General features: G+C 41.9%; 1 protein-coding gene across 1 annotated transcript; it reads left to right on the forward strand.

Annotated features, from left to right (window-relative positions):
- The first annotated feature begins 2832 nt into the window (after positions 1 to 2832).
- Positions 2833 to 12292, forward strand: cavin4a (caveolae associated protein 4a). The gene is made up of 2 exons (XM_024435012.2): positions 2833 to 3551; positions 9093 to 12292. Exons 1-2 carry the CDS (start codon positions 3144 to 3146, stop codon positions 9762 to 9764), a joined length of 1080 nt encoding a protein of 359 aa, XP_024290780.1. The 5' UTR covers positions 2833 to 3143; the 3' UTR covers positions 9765 to 12292.
- Positions 12293 to 13067: the final 775 nt, after the last annotated feature.

Below are 13067 nucleotides of genomic sequence, written 5' to 3' on the forward strand. Positions count from 1 at the left end.
AACTTTAAGCATCAGCGGTCTGAGCAGCTGTACCTGTACACAGCCAATCTGTAAATAGCACACTCAACTACCTCATCCCCATATTGTTATTTATCCTCTTGCTCTTTTGCACCCCAGTATCTCTACTTGCACATTGTCATCTGCACATTACTCCAGTGTTAATGCTAAGTTGTAATTATTTAGCCTCTATGGCCTATTTCTTGCCTACCTCCCTACTCTTCTACATTTGCACACACTGTACATAGATTTTTCTATTGTGTTATTTACTGTATGTTTGTTTATGTGTAACTCTGTGTTGTTTTTGTCACACTGCTTTGCTTTATCTTGGCCAGGTCGCAGTTGTAAATGAGAACTTGTTCGCAACTGGCCTACCTGGTTAAATATTTTTTTTAATAAAAACATTCCCTAACAGAAAAACAATGTGCAGTTAGCACCAAACAGCACGCGCTCCAGCAGGTATATCTCACTGGTCACCCCCAAAGCCAATTCATTCTCTGGCCGCCTCTCCTTCCAGTTCTCTGCTGCCAATGACTGGAACGAACTGCAAAAACCTCTGAAGCTGGAGACTCTTACCTCCCTCAATAGCTTTAAGCACCAGCTGTCAGAGCAGCTCACAGATCACTGCACCTGTACATAGCTCATCTGTAAATAGTTCATCCAATCTACCTCATCCCCATACTGTATTTATTTATTTATCTTGCTCCTTTGCACCCCAGTATCTCAACTTGCACATTCATCTTCTGCACATCCTACCATTCCAGTGTTTAATTGCTATATTGTAATTCATTTCCCACCATAGCCTATTTAAATAAAGGTGAAATAAAATGTAAAAAAATAAGTATCCCTGCAAAACAAACAAAAATCTCTGCTCTCAAATTAATATTTTGCATGCTTCAATGATGTTCTGTTTTCTCAAAGTCACACATGAAACTCAGTTTTAATTTGCAACCCCACCTCCCACGCTGCCTGGGCACTCGTGAAACCCATCCTATGCGCTGTCGTCTCAGTGCTTGCTTTCTCAAGGATCTTGCTCGACAGCGCCATCTTTGGGCGCAGTGGACTTTGGAGGCTGATTTGATGCCATATAAAAGGGGCCATGATGCATTTAGTTATTTTTTTACTATGTCACTGGGGTTAATGAGTATCTGTGTATGCATGTTAGCATATGAGTGAGATTGAGAGCAAATGTGTTTAATGTGTTAAACAAATGTGCTGTGCAATTGGTGTGAATGCATGCATTTGGAGTTTGTGCATGGGTGTTTGTTTGTGTATGCGTGTTTGTTTGTGTGTGTTTGTGCATGTGTATGATAGAATGGTAGCATTGACAGAGATGAATGAGATGACCTTCTCTCTACCCATGTGACTGCCCACCAGAGACTCTTCTTCCCTGTTTGCACACATACAAGGATGAACATGGCCTCCAGCGATGTCATCAGAAACCCCCCCACCATTCATTTGTAGTTCCGACCACAGCGGGAGGGGGATTGGATCATTAATTGGCACTCGAATCTAATTAAAAACTACTCGTTTGCAGAAGCCCAGAATGGGAGCAGAGGTCAGAGCCTCTCCTCGTGAAAATAAACCAATGTGTGGGCATACATTTCGGAAGGGTGGTGGAGGGGTACTCTAATATGGAAGGGGAGATTGGGGGGGTGGTAGGCTCACTGGCTCAGCCCCTATGCTGCCGTGTAATTATAGACAGTGGAGACGCTGTGGTGGGGGTGAGGATTTTCAAGAGCAGAAGCAGCTGCTGGCATCAGTTGAGGCGATTCAGCAGCCCCCCCGGCACACTCCCCAAGGGGATGAGAGTAAATGGGACCAGACCCTGATTGGGAAAGGGAGGTTGATCCTCAAGGCAGTCTCAGCCCACTGGTTTTGGGAGGTAGCAAGGCCGTGACTATCGGACCTCTTAATATTCTGAGAAGTAATCAATGGAAGCTGGACCTCCATGGAAACGGGGACTACATATAATGAAGCATAGGAAGAGTTGGGATAGTAAGGAGATCAGGTGGTGCAGCAGCAGGACAAAAGTGCTACTGTTTATTATCGTCAGGGCTTTGCTGCCACAGGAATTTAGATGGAATTATAGAACAATGCACCAGACAGTAGAGGAAATGTTGTCATATACAGAAACTCTCATTTGGTGGTATTGTATGCTTAAAGGATTCCCCATTCACCAAGTTTTCCCATTTGCTAAGTAATTTGCCAAGTATAGGATAAGGTTGTTCATTGTGATTTGTGTTCATTGCAATATTGAAAACAAATAATCTAGATTAAATAAGTGATTTGCAACAACACACAATATGGATTTCAGCACATGAACAAATCAATAAGGGAACAGTAAGTAACACAGAAGTACTTCACTTCAGCAGCTGCTCATTGCTCATAATTCCGATATGGCGCCACTTTGACACTCACTGCAGTACAATGTTGCTGGTAGACAATATAAATGGCTCCTGATCTCACTGCCACTCAATGTGTGGACTTTGCTGCCCTGGGGAACTCAAAAAGGGCAGCTCTACTATGTTTACTCCTCTCAACATTCCTGGGATGGGTACTCAAGGCAGATGACCAAAGCGTTGTCTTTCCATGTCACTACAAATGAGTCAGAATTTGACATACAGCTGCATCGTCAAGCGATGCCTAGATAGATCCTTTCAACCACTTGTTGAATGTAAAATTATAAATTAATCGGGGAGTATCAGAGTGGGCTAGAGGGGGATTTCCATCCATCCCCCTGCTTTGCATCTTCCCAAAATGTCAGTGTCACCTTACCAAAATAGTATTTATATCTATGTGGTGCGAACTGGCTACGCCACACCCCTTTCAGTCTATCTCCTGCCCTCTGGGAGCTTGTTTTGTAGGTCCACTCTTGATCCTGCAGCCTATTCTAAAAGGGTAGGAGAAGTCTGCTTCCTCTTTTGCACCAGACCTGAGTTGGGTCACTGTGGTAGGTAGTCACGTCTCTGGTCTCTTAGTCGGTGGTACCTCAATGGTCTTGGAGCTATCCAAATAAACCCACGTCTAACCAGATATCCTCAAGTTCTCTGCACTTGCATCAAAGTTTCAGCACTTCAGTGTTGTTCACTCGGCTTCTTCACCCAACATCCAAGTTTCCCTATCGCCGTTCGAGGAACGCTTCCATGGATCAGTCAAAGTACCGCATGGCCGGCGTGCAGGACAAGCTGGAAGTGCTGGGGGTGGAGGATGATGCAGGCAATCCCATCAGCGCCCTGACCATCCTGTCGCTGCTGGAGCGTGTGGCAGGCATCATCGACAACGTCCAGGCTGGCCAGCAGCGCATGGAGGAGCAGCAGCTGGACCTAGAGACCAACATCAAGACCATCCAGGGTGATGTCCTGAAGCTAGCCAAAGACCACACCACCACCAGTGGCACCGTGGAGAAGCTGCTCCAGAAGACACGTAAGGTCAGCTCCAATGTCAAGGAGGTGCGCACGCGGGTGGAGAAGCAGAACTTGCGTGTCAAGAAGGTGGAGACCACACAGGAGGAGCTGCTGACCAGAAACAAGTTCCGGGTCATCATTTATCAGGTAACCGTGTTCACCATTGGGTTGCACTTGGTGGTGAACTGGGTACTCAAAAAATGCACTGTGAAAATGAGTGTGGGGTGTGCGTTCACTAAATGTTGCTAGTCAAAAAAAGCTGGCCTCAATCTTCGGTGACAAAAGATGTCAGCAACTCCAGTTCCAATAATGATTTGTGGTTTTCTGAAATAACAGAATAAAGAGAGTAGTTAGTATGCAATGTAAGCAATACCAGGATGCAATGATACAATATTACCATGAAGTACTATAATAAGCTGCAATAATACTAACTGATAACATTCACAATCAGCTGTAGAATGCACCGTTAGGTTATATAAGGAAACCGTAACTGAAAAGCTTCCACAAGGATGTAGGGCAGAGCTAATGATACACAGGCCAAAGGGCCAAGACGGCCACTTCAAAAAATGATGAGCAACAGCTAGCAATTCTCCATTGTGATTAGCATACAAGTTACAGAACTAATGGGGAAAAGTACATGAGCACATGAACGAAAGAGGATACCATAAAGCCTATAGAAATAAGACCTTGCGTGTCCGCGGTTACAGTAAAGGAATTAACACTGTACACATTCTCTATACAGATACCAATTACAGGGCATGAGGCTTCAATGAGTAATAGAAAATAATTTAACCCTATGTGCTAAAATAGCAAACAACATGACACAATATGCCATTGAGAAAATAGGATAAGGTGCTTACTGTTGTATGAACGCACACGTGTACAAACTTATGTTTAGTAATGAAACAACAGGCAAAGGTGAGCCAGGGGGGAGATATGCTAATGCGTACAACAAGTTCGGACAGGTTCTGACCGGGGAATATGCAAATGCACTCATGCAGAGCAGGTGAGTATTGTACACAATGGGTGTACCAGAAATTGCAACAAAACTATGCTCAGTGGTCTAATATACCTCCACGATGCTCTATAAACAATTGATACGATGTGTGTGTAAAGTATTAATGATACATCAGAGAACTATCATCTGAGCAAGTCCATTTATTGGCCAGTGGTGCAAGTCAGTGAAGATATACTGTACTAGGTCAGTTTTAAGTCGCTGGATATTAGATACAGTTCAAGCGAATTAGAGAGGGTTCACATCTTTTTTTTGGTAGATATTAGAGCAATTTCAAGACAGTAACAAATTAAAGCGCTGACTCTGATAAGTACGAGTTAGATGCATTGAGAAATGGGTACCATTTAAGGGCCTTCGAGTACTAGTGCCAGGTAGCCTAGCAGTTAAGAGCATAGGGACAGTCAGGAAAAAAAACATGCCCCACTCTAAGACATTGGCATGAGTGAAGTTATAGTATATGACTTTGATGAAAATAGATACTAGGTAGCCTAAAAGAGACTTCAAACTTTCTGTATTAATAGGACATATAGATCCCGTTAAAGGGACTTCCGGGGGCAATGAAAGCTCTGTGTGCTTTCCACTGAAAGAAGCAGCTGCTGTGTGGCCGTGACAGAGAGTCCTATTCTGGGAGCATGGTATGCTCCCCGCTGCCAATGGGGACACGATAAACTGCCTTCTTATGTGGCAGCAGACTGTTAGGGCCAATCTGAAGAATGAGGGTCTGCCAATCACGTGACTCTGCTTTGGGGCAACCTCTTACTAGGCTAACGAGAAAGCGATATCAGCAGTCAGTGGGTGTCACATGTATTTATTGTAAAAGAATGAAGACGGTCGTGATTTCCCCTGTAGCGATCAATGTTGGAAAGACCAACATTTTTAATGGGGCCTTTAGCTCTCAGATAAGTCATGGCATTTGAAACACCATTGCTTTAAATCCCCCTGAAGTTGATGTCCCCGCACCCGCGTAAATCTAATTAGCACAATAAAAAAATCCCCACCAAAATCTGTCAGTTTAAGCATTGGATGCATCTCAATCCACTGCATCCACCGACTTCGCACTTCTACATCTGCGGTGAAAGGTGACAGAGCTAGAGCTGTGTTTGTCAGACCAAGAGACATCCCGCAAAACACCAGTCTCAACGTCAACATTGAAGAGGCGACTCCGGGATGCTGGCCTTCTAGGCAGAGTTGCAAAGAAAAAGCTATATCACAGACTGGCCAATAAAAAGAAAAGATTAAGATGAGTAAAATAACACAGACACTGGACAGAGGAACTCTGCCTAGAAGGCCAGCATCCCGGAGTCGCCTCTTCACTGTTGATGTTGAGACTGGTGTTTTGCGGGTAATATTTAATGAAGCTGTCAGTTGAGGACTTGTGAGGTGTCTGTTTCTCAAACTAGACAGTCTAATGTACTTGTCCTCTTGCTCAGTTGTGTACCGGGGCCTTCCACTCCTATTTCTATTCTGGTTAGAGCCAGTTTGCGCTGTTCTGTGAAGGGAGTAGTACACAGCGTTGTACGAGCTGTTCAGTTTCTTGGCAATTTCTCGCATGGAATAGCCTTAATTTCTCAGAACAAGAATAGACTGACGAGTTTCAGAAGAAAGTTATTTGTTTCTGGCCATTTTGAGCCTGTAATTGAACCCACAAATGCTGATGCTCCAGATACTCAACTAGTCTAAAGGCCAGTTTTATTGCTTCTTTAATCAGAACAACAGCTGTCAGCTGTGCTAACATAATTTCAAATGGGTTTTGTAATGATCAATTAGCCTTTTAAAATTATAAACTTGGATTAGCTAACACAACGTGCCGTTGGAACAAAGGAGTGATGGTTTCTGATAATGGGCCTCTGTGCGCCTATGTATATGTTCCGTTAAAAATAATCAGTGTCCAGCTACAATCGTCATTTACAACATTAACAATGTCTACATTGTATTTCTGATCAAGTTGATGTTATTTTAATGGACAATTTTTTAAATGTTCTTTCAAAAACAAGGATATTTCTAAGTGACCCCAAATTTATGAACGGTAGTGTACATTGTTTTGCTCGAGGATGCTCACAGGCTTCACAAGACTCATTTTGAGGGGCCCCCATACCAGTTGAAAAAATGAATGGAAGTATACAGTACCAGTCAAAACACACCTACTTATTCAAGGGTTTTTCTTTATTTCTTACATTGTAGAATAATAGTGAAGACATCAAAACGATGAAATAACACATATGGAATCATGTAGTAACCAAAAAAGTGTTAAACAAATCAAAATATATTTTATATTTGAGAGTAGTCACCCTTGATGACAGCTTTGCACACTCATGATTCCATATGTGTTATTTCATAATTTTTTAACGTCTTCACTATTATTATACAATGTAAAAAATAGTTTTAAAAAATTTAAAAAATATCCTTGAATGAGCAGGTGTGTACAAACATTTGACTGGTACTGTATATGAAGACTGTTGAGTGCCAAAAATAAGTGGTTAAATACAAGTTTAAAAAAAATCTTTCTTATATCTCAGATATAGGACAGACACTTTTTGGAGGGGACTATGTGTTGTTCCATCTAGTGAATCTGTTATGCAATGCGTTTGTTATGCAATGCGTTTGTATAGGCTAATATCAGTAAGGTCAAAGAAACATTTTAATGGCAAATCATTATATATGACTGACTAGCTTTTCATGGAAATATTTGAGGCTAATTGTGAATGGCCATTAGTACCAATGCCTGTCAGTCTCTGTAGTCAACATTAAACCGTGGCTTCTGAAGATGATAGTTATACTACACTTTACAATAAGTGTTTAGTGAATCTCATCTTTCCTCTGTGATGATCCCTAGGAGGGGCTTCATTTCCCTCTTGCCTGAATAGGACAGTCTGAGTGTAGGATTTCCAGATGACTGATTTGCTGTCGGTTATTCTGAGGGCCTGGCTAGCAGGGCAGAGATCTCCTAATATAGTGCTTTTGCCTCTGACGCAGCAATGGCTGCAATGGCCATTTAACTTTAGTTAGGAAGCAAGCGCTGTTTGTTATAGAGACAGTCATTGCCAGTGGCAAAGCATGGCAAGACTGACAAATGTGACACAACAGCTCAGATGACAGTCATTGGTCACAACCACATTGGGCTTGTGCTTCTGTCAACGGATGGTGTGCGTTCGATGCTACTTTATTCATGTTGAAATCTGACCTTATTGGTGCAGTATGGGCCAGTAATAGGACACAGATAAATGGCTGTAGATTTTGTGAGGGTGGCATTGTTTTGAGGATAGATATTGGGCATGTACAGCCAAACTTTCATTCCAAGCTAGAATTAACAAACACAAGGTAACAACATATTTGTTGTAAGTAATGTATATTCTGTATAACAGCAAGGTCTTTGTTGTCGCAGTCAAGCTGTTGTTATCCCTTGTTTTTGGGGTTATACATTATAGGACTTTCTAAAGCGTGACTGGCTGATAAGACAATCACATGGACATCATCAATCTTATACAGACACTGAATGACCAGCTACTGCTACTGGGTTGACAGAGAGAATTTACAACATATTGTGCAGTCTCCTACTCTGTACCACGAGCCCGATCCGTCCATGTACCGTTATGTAACCATGACAACATAGGAACCAATAAGGTCAGATTTCAACATGAATAAAGTAGAGTCGAACGCACACCATCCGTTGTCGGAAGCACAAGCCCAATGTGGTTGTGACCAGTGACTGTCATCTTATGGGTGGTTGCCATGTCGGTCAGCCAATAATCTATTATTATTGCCGGGCAACATCACGTATGAAAATGAAAAAATATGCTGGCCCACATTCCCTGGTGGTGTAATTGTTGTGTCAATCACAGAGTCTCTGGGCATGTTCAGACGACTCGCCCTCTTGATTCATGAGAATGATTGTTGGAGGTGGCTGAATCTTTATTGGAATTCATTGGGTCTCAGACTCAAAGTCACCTGCAGAACCCAGCAGGTTGCCCAGTCATCAGAAGGGAGGTCACTACCACTTTTTAGGAATGCACGATAGAGAGGGAGATTCAGCACTTAGTGCTAGTAATGTACGTTTTAACACTAAAAGGGTTGTTGGAAGTACTCGTTAATGGCACATCTTTCGATACTATTCTTGGGTTTATCATTGATCACGTTTCTCACACGTTTCTCATGTTGTGGGCTAAGTTGTTTGAGTTATTTGCTGAGAACACCCATTCAGAGATGTCCATCTTGCGGACTGCAATGATACACAGTGTGGTTCAGGTTATCTTTGAGAAACTGACCTTTCCACCAACCTCTGTGATCCCTGTAGAAACATTGGCCACGGTATTGAGTGGTTACTGTTGCAACCTCAAAGACGTAGCAACCGTTACGAAACCAAACGTCTGATAGGGAGAGAAGAGAAAGCTTGTATAATTTCTCCATAATTGCCCAAAAAGTGAAAGTCAAGCAGACCTGGTTTCAAAATGTATGTTTTTCCTTTCAAAGACTTTGAGCATTTGATTGAGAGTTTCTGGAGGCCACATGGTTGGCATTTTTGGGACTATTCCATTGCACCAGAAAAACGTAATCAAGTTTTTAAAAAAGACTAATACTATTTGAACCCAAGTCTGCACTCAACCATTGGCTATATAACTTAAGAAGCCAACCCATATTATTGTACTTTATTAATTTGTTCATTTGCCTTTCTTTAGGGGGAACATGAGATCCCTTCGGTGGCTGTGACAAAGACCCCAAAGGGAGCTGTTGGTATGGAGGGGTTGGTGATCGAGCCAGACACCTACGATGTCCCCGGGGACATCTCCTCAGATGAGGAATACATGACAGTGGACGAGACTGAAGGAGGATCCAGAACTGCCCGCTTGAAGGCATCAGGCATGAAGGGCATTGAAAGCATCAAGCAGGCCTTCTCCAAGGAGACCATGACCAAGACCAAGGACAACTTGGGCACCAAGTTCCACAACATGGGCGAGAAAATGGTGCCCCCCGAAAGACGGGAGAAGATGCACCAGGCCAGCGAGCGCATCAAGCACTCTGGCGAGAGGCTGAAGGAGAACATCGCCAAGAAGGCCCCCACCAAGGAGTCCTTCCGCATCAAGCTGAAGAAGGAGAGGACCGTGGCCGAGGGCCAGGAGGGAGCTGAGGCTGATGGGGAGGTCGATGAGGCAGTGACCCCAGTCAAGGGAAGAAAAAGCCCGGAAGTCAGTAAAACCCCAGTAGTAACCTACACGGAGGTTGTAACGGAAAGGGAAACCAAGAGGGAGGGTCCCGTGGAGGAGCCGGCCGCCATCCGGATAGGGGAGGTAGGGAAATTCACTGTGGAGGCAGTGGAAGAGGGCAAGGAGGACGAATACGACAGGAAGTAAATCTCCAGCATGTTGCCGCAACACAACGAGAAGTCACCAAAATAGGAAGTGAAGCCGGATAGGAAGAGAGCTTGGGGTGTCTTGCAAGAGAGATGGTCTGTGACGAATCAACATCGACGACAGACAATTTACATTATCAATCCGTTTAAAAATCAAAGAGATACTTCTGTTGAATATACAGTACCAGCCAAAAGTTTGGACACAACTATTCATTCAAGGGTTTTTCTTTAGTTTTTACAATTTTCTATATTGTAGAATAATAGTGAAGACATCGAAACGCTGAAATAACATATATGAATCATGTGAAAGTGGTTGATAGAATGCCCGGAGTGTGCAAAGCTGTCATCAAGGAAAAGGGTGGCTACTTTCAAGAATCTCAAATATATAATATATTTTGATTTGTTTAACACTTTTTTGGTTACTACATGATTCAATATGTGTTATTCCATAGTTTTGATGTCTTCACTATTATTCTACAATGTAGAAAATAGTAAAGATAAAGAAAAACCCTTGAATGAGTAGGTGTGTTCACACTTTTGACTGGTACTGTGTATACTGACCAGTCGACAGAGGAGTGGAAAGAGTTCTGTGACTGACCTGATAATCTATAAAGATTGTGTTTCTGGGGTGTCAGATGTTGGTAGGTTAGTGACCCACTGTCACGTGTCATTGAAATTGGCTGTTATTATTTTCAACTTTGGAATGATTTTTAACGATGTGGGTTGTAAAAATGTACGTGGACACATTCACACAAGAACACAGAGAAATGTGTAAAATGTAACATTTTCATGGAAAGACATATTGGGATGAATTCAGGTCAGGGGTTGTTTGGGGCAACAGTACATAAGTATTGGGCACATTGTTAACTACTGTACATGAACTGCTATGTTGCTTTTGGCGTTAAAGTTAAGTACACACAAAATCAAATTGTTCCCAGATGTTTGGTTGCTAATCGATTTCTTTGACTAGTCAAGAAAAAACGCTCGCAAGTTAGAAATGAATTTCCACAAAGTGTTTGGAAGGGAAAAGAGTTTAACTGAAAGGAGAAAAGAGAGATTGCAAAGTACCTTTGAGGTGATTCTGAAGGTTGAGGAAGTTTGCGTATGATATTGATCTTAAATCCGAATGTAAAATGTTGTACATAGCATAACCGTAATCATGATATTGGTCAACACAGATCTCAGCTGGCCTCTGAAGAGTTTGAAAAAGTCAAGCTATACAGATATAAAACGACTGTATATAGATATGAATGACAGATTGGGTTCTGTGTGTTTCAAAATCCAACAAGGATTGACCATTTGGTTACAATGGGTTCTATGGCAAGGTTACAGACAAGATGCAGTAGGTAACTTTTAATTGAGCCATTAACAAGCAGACGCATCGTAATAACAGTTGAAGATTATGTTGAATCAAAATGTATCCATATGGTCGAAAATCACACTAACTATTTAGCCTGGAATAAAATGCTTTTCTATTACGAGAGGTCATGCAAAGCTTGAGAGTTGAATGTCATCTTTCAACTGAACTATGCGCTGTGAATTTAATTTGGTCTGAAGATAACTAGATCGTAGTGTGTATGATTGTGTAGTGTACTAGTGTTAAGAAAATTAAAATATATATTTGAGGAAAGCATTAAGTCATGTAAATGGCTTTAGGGGTACCTGTAACATTTATGGCACTAGAAGGTTTTGAGCACTGATGTAATTCTGTGCAACACTATGAGGACTTCGACAGAAAAGGTAACACGTGTATAAAGATTACAAAGCAACCTAATATTTCAAAGTCGTTTCAAAGTCTATTTTTCTGAATACAGTTTACAGCATGTTTATGCCCTTCTTTTGATCACCTAGACGTGCATTGCTTTCATTTGTTATGCTAATAATGGCATCACCTATCCAAAGGGCAATGTACATTCTGCTGTGCTCACATATCTGTGGGCTGAGTCTAACTTGTAGACCTACAGTAATTCATGTTCAACCACAAAGAAACGTGTATGTTCATTTACTAATCTATTAGGCCTAAGTAATGTGGATTCGACTGATTTGAGCCCAAAGTGTTGATGTCAATGAGTAATGAGAAGTACAATAGGTAGTGGTATGTAGTTGAATTGTTTCTTACTAGTTCACAGGAAATGATTGTCAACGAAGTATGTGTGCTACATAATTTACAAAAATGTGTAGTCACTTTTTTATTATCTTTTGCCAGACCCCTTGCCAAATATTTCCTAAAAGTGCCAATGTTTTCTTGAGTTCACCATCCAGGCATTGTCGCTGTTCTTAGCAAATTAACCAGCTACATTGATTCTGGGATTGTATCCTGCAATAAGGCACATCCTTTTATTCATCTGCTATTGTCAGATAAAAATAGGATGATGAAAGTCGAATGGGTATGCTATATTGATGGAAAACAACAATTGTCATTGATATGCATTGTGGTATGTGACACGTGCAAGCAGCATCGCATATATTCATGATTGTTTTCTTTTTGTATTAATAAAGGCATAATGCCACCTGTATTAATCAAAACAATATCACTTCACTGTCTTCGTGAAAGGACAGTAGGCTGTTGTTCATAATGTTCAATCTTCACAAACGTCTAGACAGAGTGAACTTCAGTACCTCAGTGACTCTGGCACTTGCTAGAACTTGCAAGCACCCATAACAGCATGCCAATCTCATCTACAGTTCAAATTAAATCACTAACTTGATGTAGACTCGAGCAAAGCTCAATCAGTCAATTCAGTCAGCAATGTCCTGAAGATTCACTTCTGCCCTTGCATTGAGCTATAAATGAAATACCACTCAAACCAGGCAAGTCCTCTGTGTGGTGAGAGGTCAAAGTTGCAGTTTGTCAGTGTAAATATATTGCCCTAAACATAAACTCCTGGCTACGGTGTGCATGTGGTACAGGAATGGCTCAATGCTCAATGCAATCCTTGCTGATCCTAACTAGATGGACAGCCTATATCCTGGGAAAACTCTTTAGTGACTGTGGATTAATGGCTGATCCATGACTATCGACAATATAACTCAAAATCTGCGTTATCCAATATATACTGTCACCTGAGGTATCTTATACAGACTGTGCAGGCTTCCTGTTTTTGTCCATGCACGGCTTTCAAAACCTTCAAAAGGGGCTTCTTACAGATATGACCCACGGTGGGCTATATCTTCCCTCGGTGTCTGCTTTGCTGAGGTGCACACAGCAAAGAGGGTTGAGAGATTTGAATTCATCATCAGTGTGCTGTGCTCTCAGTCAGCTGCTCGGTCTTATTTCAGTAAGCTCTTTTTATAGCTCCCGCAA

This window comes from Oncorhynchus tshawytscha, linkage group LG10 (genome assembly GCF_018296145.1).
Source record: "Oncorhynchus tshawytscha isolate Ot180627B linkage group LG10, Otsh_v2.0, whole genome shotgun sequence".
Taxonomy (NCBI): domain Eukaryota; kingdom Metazoa; phylum Chordata; class Actinopteri; order Salmoniformes; family Salmonidae; genus Oncorhynchus; species Oncorhynchus tshawytscha.

Coding starts and splice junctions, on each gene's coding strand:
- cavin4a (XM_024435012.2), top strand. CDS start 3,144: ATGGATCAGTCAAAGTACCGCATGGCCGGCGTGCAGGACAAGCTGGAA. Junction 3,552..9,092: donor TCCGGGTCATCATTTATCAG/GTAACCGTGTTC, acceptor GCCTTTCTTTAG/GGGGAACATGAGATCCCTTC.